The 19,056-nt window shown below is 35.2% G+C and overlaps 3 protein-coding genes across 3 annotated transcripts; all 3 read left to right on the top strand.

Annotated features, from left to right (window-relative positions):
* Nucleotides 1-5,478: 5,478 nt before the first annotated feature.
* Nucleotides 5,479-6,519, top strand: LOC126184167 (uncharacterized). Its single transcript, XM_049926535.1, has one exon. It carries the CDS (start codon nucleotides 5,479-5,481, stop codon nucleotides 6,517-6,519), a length of 1,041 nt encoding a protein of 346 aa, XP_049782492.1.
* A 4,810-nt stretch (nucleotides 6,520-11,329) lies between these two features.
* Nucleotides 11,330-12,118, top strand: LOC126184168 (uncharacterized). The gene has a single exon (XM_049926537.1). It carries the CDS (start codon nucleotides 11,330-11,332, stop codon nucleotides 12,116-12,118), a length of 789 nt encoding a protein of 262 aa, XP_049782494.1.
* Nucleotides 12,119-16,075: 3,957 nt separating this feature from the next.
* Nucleotides 16,076-17,317, top strand: LOC126184169 (uncharacterized). The gene is made up of 2 exons (XM_049926538.1): nucleotides 16,076-16,419; nucleotides 16,477-17,317. The coding sequence occupies exons 1-2, from the start codon at nucleotides 16,076-16,078 to the stop codon at nucleotides 17,315-17,317; spliced, it is 1,185 nt and encodes a 394-aa protein (XP_049782495.1).
* Nucleotides 17,318-19,056: the final 1,739 nt, after the last annotated feature.

The raw sequence follows: 19,056 nt of genomic DNA on the forward strand, positions 1-19,056 counted from the left end.
ATGCGGAAATATGCCAAAAACGGAAATATGGCAAAACGAAAATATGGCAAAAACGAAAATATGAAAAAAACGGAAATATGGCAAAGAAGCAAATATGGCAGAAACGCAAATATGGCAGAAACGCAAATATGGCAGAAACGCAAATATGGCAGAAACGCAAATATGGCAGAAACGCAAATATGGCAGAAACGCAAATATGGGAAAAACGCAAATATGGCAAAAAAGCAAATATGGCAAAACGCAAATATGGCAAAAATGCAAATATGGCAAAAACGCAAATATGGCAAAAACGCAAATATGGCAAAACCGGAAATATGGCAAATCGCAATAATGACAAATCGCAAAAATGGGAAAAACGCAAATATGGGAAAAAATATGGAAAAACCGATAATAAAAAAAAACGCAGATACAGGAAAAACTCAAATGTGGGATAAGATAAACTTGTGGTAGAACTTGACAAGAGGAAAAATCGGTTGGTAGGTCATAGTCTAAATAGTCAGAGGTTCACTAAATGTATGAGAAACGCAAATATGCGAAAAACGCAAATATGGGAAAAATGCAAATATGGGAAAAACGCAAATATGGGAAAAACGCAAATATGGGAAAAACCCAAATATGGGAAAAACGCAAATATGGGAAAAACGCAAATACGGGAAAAACGCAAATATGGGAAAAACTCATATATTGGAATAACGCAAAAATGGGAAAAACGCAAATATGGGAAAAACGCAAATATGGGAAAAACGCAAATATGGGAAAAACGCAAATGTGGGAAAAAGGCAAATATGGGAAAAACGCAAATATGGGAAAAACGCAAATTTGGGAAAAACGCAAATATGGGAAAAACGCAAATATGGGAAAAATGCAAATATGGCAAAGACGCAAATATGACAAAGACGCAAATATGGCAAAGATGCAAATATGGAAAAGACGCAAATATGGCAAAGACGCAAATCTGGCAAAGACGCAAATATGGGAAAGACGCAAATATGGGAAAGACGCAAATATGGGAAAGACCCAAATATGGGAAAGACCCTAATATGGGAAAGACCCTAATATGGGAAAAACGCAAATATGGGAAAAACGCAAATATGGGAAAAACGCAAATATGGGAAAAACGCAAATATGGGAAAAACGCAAAAATGGAAAGAACGCAAATATGGGAAAAACGAAAATATGGGAAAAACGAAAATATGGGAAAAACGCAAATATCTGAAAATCGCAAATATGGTAAAAACGCAAATATGGCATAAACGCAAATATGGCAAAAACGCAAAAATGGCCAAAACGCAAATATGGGAAAAACGCAAATATGGGAAAAACGCAAACATGGGAAAAACACAAACATGGGAAAAACGCAAACATGGGAAAAACGCAAATATGGGAAAAACGCAAATATGGGAAAAACGCAAATATGGAAAAACGCAAATATGGGAAAAATGAGAATATCGGAAAAAGGCAATTATCGGAAAAACCACATATCGGAAAAACGCAAATATCGGAAAAACGCAAATATCGGAAAAACGCAAATATTGGAAAAACGCAAATATTTGAAATACGCAAATATGTGAAAAATGCAAATATGGGAAAAACGCAATTTTGGGAGAAGATAAACTTGTGGTACAACTTGACAAGAGGAAAGAATCGGTTGATAGGACATAGCCAAAGGTTCACGAAATATATAAGAAATGCAAATATGGGAAAAACGCAAATTTGGGAAAAACGCAAATATGGGAAAAACGCAAATATGGGAAAAACGCAAATATGGGAAAAACGCAAATATGGGGAAAACGCAAATATGGGAAAGACGCAAATATGGGAAAAACGAAAATATCGGAAAGAGGCAATTATCGGAAAAACGCAAATATCGGAAAAACGCAAATATCGGAAAAACGCAAATATCGGAAAAACGCAAATATTGGAAATACGCAAAAATGGGAAAAATGCAAATACGGGAAAAATGCAAAAATGGGAAAAATACAAATATGGGAGAAGATAAGCTTGTGGTACAACTTGACAAGAGGAAAGAATCGGTTGGAAGGGCATAGTCTGAATAGTCAAAGGTTCACGAAATATATGAGAAATGCAAATATGGGAAAAACGCAAATATGGGAAAAACGCAAATATGGGAAAAACGCAAATATGGGAAAAACAAAAATGGGGGAAAAACAAAATTATGGGAAAAACGCAAATATGGGAAAAACGCAAATATGGGAAAAACGCAAATATGGGAAAAACGCAAATATGGGAAAAACGCAAATATGGGAAAAACGCAAATAAGGGAAAAACGCAAATAAAGGAAAAACGCAAATAAGGGAAAAAAGCAAACATGGGAAAAACGCAAATATGGGAAAAACGCAAATATGTGAAAAACGCAAATATGGGGAAAACGAAAATATGGGAAAAACGCAAATATGGGAAAAAAGCAATAATGGGAAAAAAGCAATAATGGGAAAAACGCAAATAAGGGAATAACCAATTATTGGGAAAACGAAAATAAGGGAAAAACGCAAATATGGGAAAAACGAAAACTTCGGAAGAACGCAAAAATGAGAAAAACGCAAAAACGGGAAAAACGCAAATATGGGAAAAACGCAAATATGGCAAAAACGCAAATATGGCAAAAATGCAAATATGGCAAAAACGCAAATATGGCAAAAACGCAAATATGGCAAAAACACAAATATGGCAAAAACGCAAATATGGCAAAACCGGAAATACGAAAAAAACGGAAATATGTCAAATGCGGAAATATCCCAAAAACGGAAATATGGCAAAACGAAAAGATGGCAAAAACGAAAATATGGAAAAAACGGAAATATGGCAAAGACGCAAATATGGAAGATACACAAATATGGCAGAAACGCAAATATGGCAGAAACGCAAATATGGGAAAAACGCAAATATGGGAAAAACGCAAATATGGCAAAAACGCAAATATGGCAAAAACGCAAATATGGCAAATCGCAATAATGACAAATCGCAAATATGGCAAAAACGCAAATATGGGAAAAACTCAAATATGGGATAAGATAAACTTGTGGTAGAACTTGACAGGAGGAAAAATCGGTTGGTAGGTCATAGTCTGAATAGTCAGAGGTTCACTAAATATATGACAAACGCAAATATGCGAAAAACGCAAATATGGGAAAAACGCAGATATGGGAAAAACGCAAATATGGGAAAAACCCAAATATGGGAAAAACGCAAATATGGGAAAAACACAAATATGCGAAAAACGCAAATATGGGAAGAAAGCATATATGGGAATAACGCAAAAATGGGAAAAAACGCAAATATGGGAAAAACGCAAATATGGGAAAAACGCAAATATGGGAAAAACGCAAATGTGGGAAAAAGGAAAATGTGGGAAAAACGCAAATATGGGAAAAACGCAAATTTGGGAAAAACGCAAATATGGGAAAAACGCAAATATGGGAAAAACGCAAATACGGGAAAAACGCAAATATGGGAAAAACGCAAATATGGCAAAGACGCAAATATGGCAAAGACGCAAATATGGCAAAGATGCAAATATGGCAAAGACGCAAATATGGCAAAGACGCAAATATGGCAAAGACGCAAATATGGCAAAGACGCAAATATGGGAAAAACGGAAATATGGGAAAAACGCAAATATGGGAAAAACAAAAATGGGGGAAAAACAAAATTATGGGAAAAACGCAAATATGGGAAAAACGCAAATATGGGAAAAACGCAAATATGGGAAAAACGCAAATATGGGAAAAACGCAAATATGGGAAAAACGCAAATAAGGGAAAAACGCAAATAAAGGAAAAACGCAAATAAGGGAAAAAAGCAAACATGGGAAAAACGCAAATATGGGAAAAACGCAAATATGTGAAAAACGCAAATATGGGGAAAACGAAAATATGGGAAAAACGCAAATATGGGAAAAAAGCAATAATGGGAAAAAAGCAATAATGGGAAAAACGCAAATAAGGGAATAACCAATTATTGGGAAAACGAAAATAAGGGAAAAACGCAAATATGGGAAAAACGAAAACTTCGGAAGAACGCAAAAATGAGAAAAACGCAAAAACGGGAAAAACGCAAATATGGGAAAAACGCAAATATGGCAAAAACGCAAATATGGCAAAAATGCAAATATGGCAAAAACGCAAATATGGCAAAAACGCAAATATGGCAAAAACACAAATATGGCAAAAACGCAAATATGGCAAAACCGGAAATACGAAAAAAACGGAAATATGTCAAATGCGGAAATATCCCAAAAACGGAAATATGGCAAAACGAAAAGATGGCAAAAACGAAAATATGGAAAAAACGGAAATATGGCAAAGACGCAAATATGGAAGATACACAAATATGGCAGAAACGCAAATATGGCAGAAACGCAAATATGGGAAAAACGCAAATATGGGAAAAACGCAAATATGGCAAAAACGCAAATATGGCAAAAACGCAAATATGGCAAATCGCAATAATGACAAATCGCAAATATGGCAAAAACGCAAATATGGGAAAAACTCAAATATGGGATAAGATAAACTTGTGGTAGAACTTGACAGGAGGAAAAATCGGTTGGTAGGTCATAGTCTGAATAGTCAGAGGTTCACTAAATATATGACAAACGCAAATATGCGAAAAACGCAAATATGGGAAAAACGCAGATATGGGAAAAACGCAAATATGGGAAAAACCCAAATATGGGAAAAACGCAAATATGGGAAAAACACAAATATGCGAAAAACGCAAATATGGGAAGAAAGCATATATGGGAATAACGCAAAAATGGGAAAAAACGCAAATATGGGAAAAACGCAAATATGGGAAAAACGCAAATATGGGAAAAACGCAAATGTGGGAAAAAGGAAAATGTGGGAAAAACGCAAATATGGGAAAAACGCAAATTTGGGAAAAACGCAAATATGGGAAAAACGCAAATATGGGAAAAACGCAAATACGGGAAAAACGCAAATATGGGAAAAACGCAAATATGGCAAAGACGCAAATATGGCAAAGACGCAAATATGGCAAAGATGCAAATATGGCAAAGACGCAAATATGGCAAAGACGCAAATATGGCAAAGACGCAAATATGGCAAAGACGCAAATATGGGAAAAACGCAAATATGGGAAAAACGCAAATATGGGAAAAACAAAAATGGGGGAAAAACATAATTATGGGAAAAACGCAAATATGGGAAAAACGCAAATATGGGAAAAACGAAAATAACGGAAAAAGGCAATTATCGGAAAAACGCAAATATCGGAAAAACGCAAATATCGGAAAATTGCAAATATCGGAAAAACGCAAATATTGGAAAAACGCAAAAATGGGAAAAACGCAAATATGGGAAACATGCAAATATGGGAAAAATGCAAGTATGGGAGAAGATAAACTTGTGGTACAACTTGACAAGAGGAAAGAATCGGTTGGTAGGGTATAGTCTGAATAGTCAAAGGTTCACGAAATATATGAGAAATGCAAATATGGGAAAAACGCAAATATGGGAAAAACGCAAATATGGGAAAATCAAAAATTGGGGAAAAACAAAATTATGGGAAAAACTCAAATATGGGAAAAACGCAAATATGGGAAAAACGCAAATATGGGAAAAACGCAAATATGGGAAAAACGCAAATATGGGAAAAACCAAAATATGGGAAAAACGCAAATATGGGAAAAACGCAAATATGGGAAAACCGCAAATATGGGAAAAACGCAAATATGGTAAAAACGCAAATATGGGAAAACGGAAATATGGGAAAAACGCAAATATGGGAAAAGCGCAAATTTGGGAAAAACGCAAATATGGGAAAAACGTAAATATCGGAAAACCACAAATATGGCCAAAACGCAAATATGGAAAAAACGGAAATATGGCAAAGACGCAAATATGGAAGAAACGCAAATATGGCAGAAACGCAAATATGGCAGAAACGCAAATATGGCTGAAACGCAAATATGGGAAAAACGCAAATATGGCAAAAAAGCAAATATGGCAAAAACGCAAAAATGGCAGAAACGCAAATATGGCAAAAACACAAATATGGCAAAAACGCAAATATGGCAAAAACGGAAATATAAAAAAAACGGAAATATGTCAAATGCGGAAATATGCCAAAAACGGAAATATGGCAAAACGAAAATATGGCAAAAACGTAAATATGAAAAAAACGGAAATATGGCAAAGAAGCAAATATGGCAGAAACGCAAATATGGCAGAAACGCAAATATGGCAGAAACGCAAATATGGCAGAAACGCAAATATGGCAGAAACGCAAATATGGGAAAAACGCAAATATGGCAAAAAAGCAAATATGGCAAAACGCAAATATGGCAAAAATGCAAATATGGCAAAAACGCAAATATGGCAAAAACGCAAATATGGCAAAACCGGAAATATGGCAAATCGCAATAATGACAAATCGCAAAAATGGGAAAAACGCAAATATGGGAAAAAATATGGAAAAACCGATAATATTGGAAAAACGCAGATACAGGAAAAACTCAAATGTGGGATAAGATAAACTTGTGGTAGAACTTGACAAGAGGAAAAATCGGTTGGTAGGTCATAGTCTAAATAGTCAGAGGTTCACTAAATGTATGAGAAACGCAAATATGCGAAAAACGCAAATATGGGAAAAACGCAAATATGGGAAAAACGCAAATATGGAAAGAACGCAAAAATGGGAAAAACGCAAATATGGGAAAAACGCAAATATGGGAAAAACGCAAATATGGGAAAAACGCAAATGTGGGAAAAAGGCAAATATGGGAAAAACGCAAATATGGGAAATACGCAAATTTGGGAAAAACGCAAATATGGGAAAAACGAAAATATGGGAAAAATGCAAATATGGCAAAGACGCAAATATGACAAAGACGCAAATATGGCAAAGATGCAAATATGGAAAAGACGCAAATATGGCAAAGACGCAAATCTGGCAAAGACGCAAATATGGGAAAGACGCAAATATGGGAAAGACGCAAATATGGGAAAGACCCAAATATGGGAAAGACCCTAATATGGGAAAGACCCTAATATGGGAAAAACGCAAATATGGGAAAAACGCAAATATGGGAAAAACGCAAATATGGGAAAAACGCAAATATGGGAAAAACGCAAATATGGAAAGAACGCAAATATGGGAAAAACGAAAATATGGGAAAAACGAAAATATGGGAAAAACGCAAATATCTGAAAATCGCAAATATGGTAAAAACGCAAATATGGCATAAACGCAAATATGGCAAAAACGCAAAAATGGCCAAAACGCAAATATGGGAAAAACGCAAATATGGGAAAAACGCAAATATGGGAAAAACGCAAATATGGCAAAAACGCAAATATGGGAAAACGCAAATATGGGAAAAACAAATATTGGAAAAACACAATTATGTGAAAAACGCAAATATGAGAAAAACGCAAACATGGGAAAAACACAAACATGGGAAAAACGCAAACATGGGAAAAACGCAAATATGGGAAAAACGCAAATATGGGAAAAGCGCAAGTATGGGAAAAACGCAAATATGGCAAAAGCGCAAATATGACAAAAACGCAAATATGGCAAAAACGCAAATATGGCAAAAACGCAAATATGGCAAAAACGCAAATATGGGAAAAACGCAAATATGGGAAAAACGCAAATATGGCAAAAACGCAAATATGGCAAAAACGCAAATATGGCAAAAACGTAAATGTGGCAAAAACGTAAATATGGCAATAACGCAATTATGGCAAAAACGCAAATATGTCAAAAACGCAAATATGGCTAAAAAGGAAATATGCCAAAATAGAAATATGGCAAAAACGGAAATATGGCCATAACATAAATATGGCCATAACGTAAATATGGCAAAACGGAAATATGCCAAAATCGGAAATATGGAAAAAAAGGAAATATGGCAGAAACGCAAATATGGCAAAAACGCAAATACAGCAAAAACGCAAAAGTGGCAAATCGCAAATATGGCAGATAGCAAATATGGCAAATAGCAAATATGGCAAATCGAAAATATGAGAAGAACGCAAATATGGGAAAAACGCAAATATGGGAAAAACGCAAATATGGGAAAAACGCAAATATGGAAAAACGCAAATATGGGAAAAATGAGAATATCGGAAAAAGGCAATTATCGGAAAAACCACATATCGGAAAAACGCAAATATCGGAAAAACGCAAATATCGGAAAAACGCAAATATTGGAAAAACGCAAATATTTGAAATACGCAAATATGTAAAAAATGCAAATATGGGAAAAACGCAATTTTGGGAGAAGATAAACTTGTGGTACAACTTGACAAGAGGAAAGAATCGGTTGATAGGACATAGTCAAAGGTTCACGAAATATATAAGAAATGCAAATATGGGAAAAACGCAAATTTGGGAAAAACGCAAATATGGGAAAAACGCAAATATGGGAAAAACGCAAATATGGGAAAAACGCAAATATGGGAAAAACGCAAGTATGGGGAAAACGCAAATATGGGAAAGACGCAAATATGGGAAAAACGAAAATATCGGAAAGAGGCAATTATCGGAAAAACGCAAATATCGGAAAAACGCAAATATCGGAAAAACGCAAATATCGGAAAAACGCAAATATTGGAAATACGCAAAAATGGGAAAAATGCAAATACGGGAAAAATGCAAAAATGGGAAAAATACAAATATAGGAGAAGATAAGCTTGTGGTACAACTTGACAAGAGGAAAGAATCGGTTGGAAGGGCATAGTCTGAATAGTCAAAGGTTCACGAAATATATGAGAAATGCAAATATGGGAAAAACGCAAATATGGGAAAAACGCAAATATGGGAAAAACAAAAATGGGGGAAAAACAAAATTATGGGAAAAACGCAAATATGGGAAAAACGCAAATATGGGAAATACGCAAATATGGGAAAAACGCAAATATGGGAAAAACGCAAATATGGGAAAAACGCAAATAAGGGAAAAACGCAAATAAAGGAAAAACGCAAATAAGGGAAAAAAGCAAATATGGGAAAAACGCAAATATGGGAAAAACGCAAATATGTGAAAAACGCAAATATGGGAAAATCGAAAATATGGGAAAAACGCAAATATGGGAAAAAAGCAATAATGGGAAAAAAGCAATAATGGGAAAAACGCAAATAAGGGAATAACCAATTATTGGGAAAACGAAAATAAGGGAAAAACGCAAATATGGGAAAAACGAAAACTTCGGAAGAACGCAAAAATGAGAAAAACGCAAAAACGGGAAAAACGCAAATATGGGAAAAACGCAAATATGGCAAAAACGCAAATATGGCAAAAATGCAAATATGGCAAAAACGCAAATATGGCAAAAACGCAAATATGGCAAAAACACAAATATGGCAAAAACGCAAATATGGCAAAACCGGAAATACGAAAAAAACGGAAATATGTCAAATGCGGAAATATCCCAAAAACGGAAATATGGCAAAACGAAAAGATGGCAAAAACGAAAATATGGAAAAAACGGAAATATGGCAAAGACGCAAATATGGAAGATACACAAATATGGCAGAAACGCAAATATGGCAGAAACGCAAATATGGGAAAAACGCAAATATGGCAAAAAAGCAAATATGGCAAAAACGCAAATATGGCAAAAACGCAAATATGGCAAAAACGCAAATATGGCAAAAACGCAAATATGGCAAATCGCAATAATGACAAATCGCAAATATGGGAAAAACGCAAATATGGGAAAAAAATATGGAAAGACCGAAAATATTGGAAAAACGCAAATATGGGGAAAACTCAAATATGGGATAAGATAAACTTGTGGTAGAACTTGACAGGAGGAAAAATCGGTTGGTAGGTCATAGTCTGAATAGTCAGAGGTTCACTAAATATATGACAAACGCAAATATGCGAAAAACGCAAATATGGGAAAAACGCAAATATGGGAAAAACGCAAATATGGGAAAAACACAAATATGCGAAAAACGCAAATATGGGAAGAAAGCATATATGGGAATAACGCAAAAATGGGAAGAACGCAAATATGGGAAAAACGCAAATATGGGAAAAACGCAAATTTGGGAAAAACGCAAATATGGGAAAAACGCAAATATGGGAAAAACGCAAATACGGGAAAAACGCAAATACGGGAAAAACGCAAATATGGCAAAGACGCAAATATGGCAAAGACGCAAATATGGCAAAGACGCAAATATGGCAAAGATGCAAATATGGCAAAGACGCAAATATGGCAAAGACGCAAATATGGCAAAGACGCAAATATGGCAAAGACGCAAATATGGGAAAAACGCAAATATGGGAAAAACGCAAATATGGGAAAAACAAAAATGGGGGAAAACATAATTATGGGAAAAACGCAAATATGGGAAAAACGCAAATATGGGAAAAACGCAAATATGGGAAAAACGCAAATATGGGAAAAACGCAAATATGGGAAAAACGCAAATAAGGGAAAAACGCAAATAAGGGAAAAACGCATATAAGGGAAAAACGGAAATATGGGAAAAACGCAAATATGGGAAAAACGCAAATATGTGAAAAACGCAAATATGGGAAAAACGAAAATATGGGAAAAACGCAAATGTGGGAAAAAAGCAATAATGGGAAAAAAGCAATAATGGGAAAAACGCAAATATGGGAATAACCAATCATTGGGAAAACGAAAATATGGGAAAAACGCAAATATGGGAAAAACGCAAACTTTGGAAGAACGCAAAAATGAGAAGAACGCAAAAATGGGAAAAACGCAAATATGGGAAAAACGCAAATATGGCAAAAACGCAAATATGGCAAAAACGCAAATATGGCAAAAACACATATATGGCAAAAACGCAAATATAGCAAAAACGGCAATATGAAAAAAACGGAAATATGCCAAATGCGGAAATATGCCAAAAACGGAAGTATGGCAAAACGAAAATATGGAAAAAACGGAAATATGACATAGACGCAAATATGGCAGAAACGCAAATATGGCAGAAACGCAAATATGGCAGAAATGCAAATATGGGAAATACGTAATATGGCATAAAAGCAAATATGGCAAAAACGCAAATATGGCAAAAACGCAAATATGGCAAAAACGCAAATATGGCAAAAACGCAAATATGGCAAATCGCAATAATGACAAATCACAAATATGGGAAAAACGCAAATATGGGAAACAAATATGGAAAAACCGAAAATATTGGAAAAACGCAAAAATGGGAAAAACTCAAATATGGGATAAGATAAACTTGTGGTAGAACTTCACAAGAGGAAAAATCGGTTGGTAGGTCATAGTCTGAATAGTCAGAGGTTCACTAAATAAATGAGAAACGCAAATATGGGAAAAACGCAAATATGGGAAAACGCAAAAATGGGAAAAACGCAAATATGGGAAAAACCCAAATATGGGAAAAACGCAAATATGGGAAAAACGCAAATATGGGAAAAACGCATATATGGGAAAAACGCAAAAATGGGAAAAACGCAAATATGGCAAAAACGCAAATATGGGAAAAACGCAAATATGGGAAAAATGCAAATATGGGAAAAACGCAAATATGGGAAAAACGCAAGTATGGGAAAAACGAAATATGGCAAAGACGCAAATATGGCAAAGACGCAAATATGGCAAAAACGCAAATATGGGAAAGACGCAAATATGGGAAAGACGCAAATATGGGAAAGACCCTAATATGGAAAAGACCCTACTATGGGAAAAACGGAAATATGGGAAAAACGCAAATATGGGAAAAACGCAAATATGGGAAAAACACAAATATGGGAAAAATGCAAATATGGGAAAAACGCAAATATGGGAAAAACGCAAATATGAGAAAAACGCAAACATGCGAAAAACACAAACATGCGAAAAACGCAAACATGGGAAAAACGCAAATATGGGAAAAACGCAAAAATGGCAAAAACGCAAATATGGGAAAAGCGCAAATATGGGATAAACGCAAATATGGGAAAAACGCAAATATGGCAAAAACGGAAATATGGCAAAAACGCAAATATGGGAAAAACACAAATATGGTAAAAACGAAAATATGGCAAAAACGAAAATATGGCAAAAACGCAAATATGGCTAAAACGAAAATATGGCAAAAACGCAAATATGGAAAAAAGGCAAAAATGGCATAAACGCAAATATGGCAAAAACGCAAAAATGGGAAAAACGCAAATATGGGAAAAACGCAAGAATGGGAAAAACGCAAATATGGGAAAAACGCAAATATGGCAAAGACGCAAATATGGCAAAGACGCATATATGGCAAAGATGCAAATATGGCAAAGACGCAAATATGGCAAAGACACAAATATGGCAAAGACGCAAATATGGGAAAAACGCAAATATGGGAAAAACGCAAATATGGGAAAAACAAAAATGGGGGAAAAACATAATTATGGGAAAAACGCAAATATGGGAAAAACGCAAATATGGGAAAAACGCAAATATGGGAAAAACGCAAATATGGGAAAAACGCAAATAAGGGAAAAACGCAAATAAGGGAAAAACGCAAATAAGGGAAAAACGCATATAAGGGAAAAACGGAAATATGGGAAAAACGCAAATATGGGAAAAACGCAAATATGTGAAAAACGCAAATATGGGAAAAACGAAAATATGGGAAAAACGCAAATGTGGGAAAAAAGCAATAATGGGAAAAAAGCAATAATGGGAAAAACGCAAATATGGGAATAACCAATCATTGGGAAAACGAAAATATGGGAAAAACGCAAATATGGGAAAAACGCAAATATGGCAAATCGCAATAATGACAAATCACAAATATGGAAAAAACGCAAATATGGGAAACAAATATGGAAAAACCGAAAATATTGGAAAAACGCAAAAATGGGAAAAACTCAAATATGGGATAAGATAAACTTGTGGTAGAACTTCACAAGAGGAAAAATCGGTTGGTAGGTCATAGTCTGAATAGTCAGAGGTTCACTAAATAAATGAGAAACGCAAATATGGGAAAAACGCAAATATGGGAAAACGCAAAAATGGGAAAAACGCAAATATGGGAAAAACCCAAATATGGGAAAAACGCAAATATGGGAAAAACGCAAATATGGGAAAAACGCATATATGGGAAAAACGCAAAAATGGGAAAAACGTAAATATGGCAAAAACGCAAATATGGGAAAAACGCAAATATGGGAAAAATGCAAATATGGGAAAAACGCAAATATGGGAAAAACGCAAGTATGGGAAAAACGAAATATGGCAAAGACGCAAATATGGCAAAGACGCAAATATGGCAAAAACGCAAATATGGGAAAGACGCAAATATGGGAAAGACGCAAATATGGGAAAGACCCTAATATGGAAAAGACCCTACTATGGGAAAAACGGAAATATGGGAAAAACGCAAATATGGGAAAAACGCAAATATGGGAAAAACACAAATATGGGAAAAATGCAAATATGGGAAAAACGCAAATATGGGAAAAACGCAAATATGAGAAAACGCAAACATGCGAAAAACACAAACATGGGAAAAACGCAAACATGGGAAAAACGCAAATATGGGAAAAACGCAAAAATGGCAAAAACGCAAATATGGGAAAAGCGCAAATATGGGATAAACGCAAATATGGGAAAAACGCAAATATGGCAAAAACGGAAATATGGCAAAAACGCAAATATGGGAAAAACACAAATATGGTAAAAACGAAAATATGGCAAAAACGAAAATATGGCAAAAACGCAAATATGGCTAAAACGAAAATATGGCAAAAACGCAAATATGGAAAAAAGGCAAAAATGGCATAAACGCAAATATGGCAAAAACGCAAAAATGGGAAAAACGCAAATATGGGAAAAACGCAAGAATGGGAAAAACGCAAATATGGGAAAAACGCAAATATGGGAAAAACGCAAATATGGGAAAAACGAAAATAACGGAAAAAGGCAAATATCGGAAAAACGTAAATATGGGAAAAACGCAAATATGGGAAAAACAAAAATGGGGGAAAAACAAAATTATGGGAAAAACGCAAATATGGGAAAAACGCAAATATGGGATAAACGCAAATATGGGAAAAACGCAAATAAGGGAAAAACGCAAATAAGGGAAAAACGCAAATAAGGGAAAAAAGCAAATATGGGAAAAACGCAAATAAGGGAAAAAAGCAAATATGGGAAAACCGCAAATATGGGAAAAACGCAAATATGTGAAAAACGCAAATATGGGAAAAAAGCAATAATGGGAAAAAAGCAATAATGGGAAAAACGCAAATAAGGGAATAACCAATTATTGGGAAAACGAAAATAAGGGAAAAACGCAAATATGGGAAAAACGAAAACTTCGGAAGAACGCAAAAATGAGAAAAACGCAAATACGGGAAAAACGCAAATATGGGAAAAACGCAAATATGGCAAAAACGCAATTATGGCAAAAATGCAAATATGGCAAAAACGCAAATATGGCAAAAACGCAAATATGACAAAAACACAAATATGGCAAAAACGCAAATATGGCAAAACTGGAAATACGAAAAAAACGGAAATATGTCAAATGCGGAAATATCCCAAAAATGGAAATATGGCAAAACGAAAAGATGGCAAAAACGAAAATATTGGAAAAACGCAAATATGGGAAAAACTCAAATATGGGATAAGATAAACTTGTGGTAGAACTTGACAGGAGGAAAAATCGGTTGGTAGGTCATAGTCTGAATAGTCAGAGGTTCACTAAATATATGACAAACGCAAATATGCGAAAAACGCAAATATGGGAAAAACGCAAATATGGGAAAAACGCAAATATGGGAAAAACCCAAATATGGGAAAAACGCAAATATGGGAAAAACGCAAATATGCGAAAAACGCAAATATGGGAAGAACGCATATATGGGAATAACGCAAAAATGGGAAAAACGCAAATATGGGAAAAACGCAAATATGGGAAAAACGCAAATATGGGAAAAACGCAAATGTGGGAAAAAGGAAAATATGGGAAAAACGCAAATATGGGAAAAACGCAAATTTGGGAAAAACGCAAATATGGCAGAAACGCAAATATGGCAGAAATGCAAATATGGGAAAAACGTAATATGGCATAAAAGCAAATATGGCAAAAACGCAAATATGGCAAAAACGCAAATATGGCAAAAACGCTAATATGGCAAATCGCAATAATGACAAATCACAAATATGGGAAAAACGCAAATATGGGAAACAAATGTGGAAAAACCGAAAATATTGGAAAAACGCAAAAATGGGAAAAACTCAAATATGGGATAAGATAAACTTGTGGTAGAACTTCACAAGAGGAAAAATCGGTTGGTAGGTCATAGTCTGAATAGTCAGAGGTTCACTAAATAAATGAGAAACACAAATATGGGAAAAACGCAAATATGGGAAAACGCAAAAATGGGAAAAACGCAAATATGGGAAAAACCCAAATATGGGAAAAACGCAAATATGGGAAAAACGCAAATATGGGAAAAACGCATATATGGGAAAAACGCAAAAATGGGAAAAACGCAAATATGGCAAAAACGCAAATATGGGAAAAACGCAAATATGGGAAAAATGCAAATATGGGAAAAACGCAAATATGGGAAAAACGCAAGTATGGGAAAAACGAAATATGGCAAAGACGCAAATATGGCAAAGACGCAAATATGGCAAAAACGCAAATATGGGAAAGACGCAAATATGGGAAAGACCCTAATATGGAAAAGACCCTAATATGGGAAAAACGCAAATATGGGAAAAACGCAAATATGGGAAAAACGCAAATATGGGAAAAACACAAATATGGGAAAAATGCAAATATGGGAAAAACGCAAATATGGGAAAAACGCAAATATGAGAAAAACGCAAACATGGGAAAAACACAAACATGGGAAAAACGCAAACATGGGAAAAACGCAAATATGGGAAAAACGCAAAAATGGCAAAAACGCAAATATGGGAAAAACGCAAATATGGGATAAACGCAAATATGGGAAAAACGCAAATATGGCAAAAACAGAAATATGGCAAAAACGCAAATATGGGAAAAACACAAATATGGTAAAAACGAAAATATGGCAAAAACGAAAATATGGCAAAAACGCAAATATGGCTAAAACGAAAATATGGCAAAAAAGCAAATATGGCAAAAACGCAAAAATGGCATAAACGCAAATGTGGCAAAACCGCAAAAATGGGAAAAACGCAAATATGGGAAAAACGCAAGAATGGGAAAAACGCAAATATGGGAAAAACGCAAAGATGGGAAAAACGCAAATATGGGAAAAACGAAAATAACGGAAAAAGGCAATTATCGGAAAAACGCAAATATCGGAAAAACGCAAATATCGGAAAATCGCAAATATCGGAAAAACGCAAATATTGGAAAAACGCAAAAATGGGAAAAACGCAAATATGGGAAACATGCAAATATGGGAAAAATGCAAGTATGGGAGAAGATAAACTTGTGGTACAACTTGACAAGAGGAAAGAATCGGTTGGTAGGGTATAGTCTGAATAGTCAAAGGTTCACGAAATATATGAGAAATGCAAATATGGGAAAAACGCAAATATGGGAAAAACGCAAATATGGGAAAAACGCAAATATGGGAAAATCAAAAATTGGGGAAAAACAAAATTATGGGAAAAACTCAAATATGGGAAAAACGCAAATATGGGAAAAACGCAAATATGGGAATAAACGCAAATATGGGAAAAACGCAAATATGGGAAAAACCAAAATATGGGAAAAACGCAAATATGGGAAAAACGCAAATATGGGAAAACCGCAAATATGGGAAAAACGCAAATATGGTAAAAACGCAAATATGGGAAAACGGAAATATGGGAAAAACGCAAATATGGGAAAAGCGCAAATTTGGGAAAAACGCAAATATGGGAAAAACGTAAATATCGGAAAACCACAAATATGGCCAAAACGCAAATATGGAAAAAACGGAAATATGGCAAAGACGCAAATATGGAAGAAACGCAAATATGGCAGACACGCAAATATGGCAGAAACGCAAATATGGCTGAAACGCAAATATGGGAAAAACGCAAATATGGCAAAAAAGCAAATATGGCAAAAACGCAAATATGGCAAAAACGCAAATATGGCAAAAACGCAAATATGGCAAAGAGGCAAATATGGCAGAAACGCAAATATGGCAAAATCGCAAATATGGCAAAAACGCAAATATGGCAGAAACGCAATTATGGCAAATAAGCAAATATGTCAAAAACGTAAATATGGGAAATTCGCAAATATTGGAAAATCGCAAATATGGGAAAATCGCAAATATGGGAAAATCGTAAATATGGGAAAATCGAAAGTATGGGAAAAATGCAACTATGTGAGAAGATAAACTTGTGGTACAACTTGTCATGAGGAAAGAATCGGTTGGTAGGACATAGTCTGAATAGTCAGAGGTTCACGAAATATATGAGAAACGCAAATATGGGAAAAACGCAAATATGGGAAAAACGCAAATATGGGAAAAACGCAAATATGGGGAAAACGCAAATATGGGAAAAACGCAATTATGGGAAAAACGCAAATATGGGAAAAACGCGAATATGGGAGAAACGCGAATATGGCAAAAACGTGAATATGGCAAAAACGCAAATATGGGAAAAACGCGAATATGGAAAAACGCGAATATGGCAAAATCGCGAATATGGCAAAAACGCGAATATGGCAAAAAGGCGAATATGGCAAATAGGCGAATATGGGAAAAACGCGAATATGGCAAAAACGCGAATATGGCAAAACGCGAAAATGACAAAAACGCGAATATGGCAAAATGCGAATATGGGAAACACGCAAATAGGGGAGAAACGCAAATAAGGGAAAAATGCAAATATGGGAAAAACGCAAATATGGGAAAAGCGCAAATATAGGCAAAACGCAAATATGGGAAAAACGCAAATATGGGAAAAACGCAGATATGGGGAAAACGCGAATATGGGAAAAACGCAGATATGGGAAAAACGCAAATATGGGAAAAACGCAAATGTGGGAACAACGCAAATATGGGAAAAACGCGATTATGGGAAAAACGCGAATATGGGAAAAACGCGAATATGGCAAAAACGCGAAAATGGCAAATAGGCGAATATGGCAAATAGGCGAGTATGGCAAAAACGCGAATATGGCAAAAACGCGAATATGGCAAAAACGCGAATATGGGAAACACGCAAATAGGGGAGAAACGCAAATACGGGAAAAACCCAAATATAGGCAAAAGGCAAATATGGGAAAAACACAAGTATGGGAAAAACGCAGATATGGGGAAAACGCAAATATGGGAAATACACAGATATGGGAAAAACGCAAATATGGGAAAAACGCAAATATGGGAAGAACGCAAATATGGGAAAAACGCAAATATGGGAAAAACGCACATATGGGAAAAACCCAAATATGGGGAAAACGCAAATATGGGAAACTTGCAAATATGGGAAAAATGCAAATATGCGAAAAGATAATCTTGTGATACAATCCGACAAGCGGAAAGAATCGGTTGGTATGACATAGTCTGAAGAGTCAAAGGTTCACGAAATATATGAGAAACGCAAATATGGGGAAAACGCAAATATGGGGAAAACGCAAATATGGGAAAACGCAAATATGGGAAAAACGCAAATATGGGAAAAACGCAAATATGGCAAAAACGCAAATATGGCAAAAACGCAAATATGGCAAAAACACAAATTTGGCAAAAAAGCAAATAATGCAAAGACGCAAATATGGAAAAAACGCATATATGGAAAAGACGCAAATATGGCAAAAGAGCAAATATAGCAAAAACGCTAATATAGCAAAAACGGAAATATGACAAAAACGGAAATATGACAAAAACGGAAATATGGCAAAAACGAAAATATGGCAAAAGCGGAATTAAGGCAATAACGGAAATATGGCAAAAACGCAAATATGGCAAAAACGCAAATATGGCAAAAACGAAAATATGGCAAAAACGCAAATATGGCAAAAACGCAAATATGTGAAAAACGCAAATATGGCAAAGAAGCAAATATGACAAAATCGCGAATATGGCAAAAACGCGAATATGGCAAAAACGCGAATATGGCAAAAACGCAA

This window comes from Schistocerca cancellata, chromosome 4, assembly GCF_023864275.1.
Source record: "Schistocerca cancellata isolate TAMUIC-IGC-003103 chromosome 4, iqSchCanc2.1, whole genome shotgun sequence".
In the NCBI taxonomy this organism is placed as follows: domain Eukaryota; kingdom Metazoa; phylum Arthropoda; class Insecta; order Orthoptera; family Acrididae; genus Schistocerca; species Schistocerca cancellata.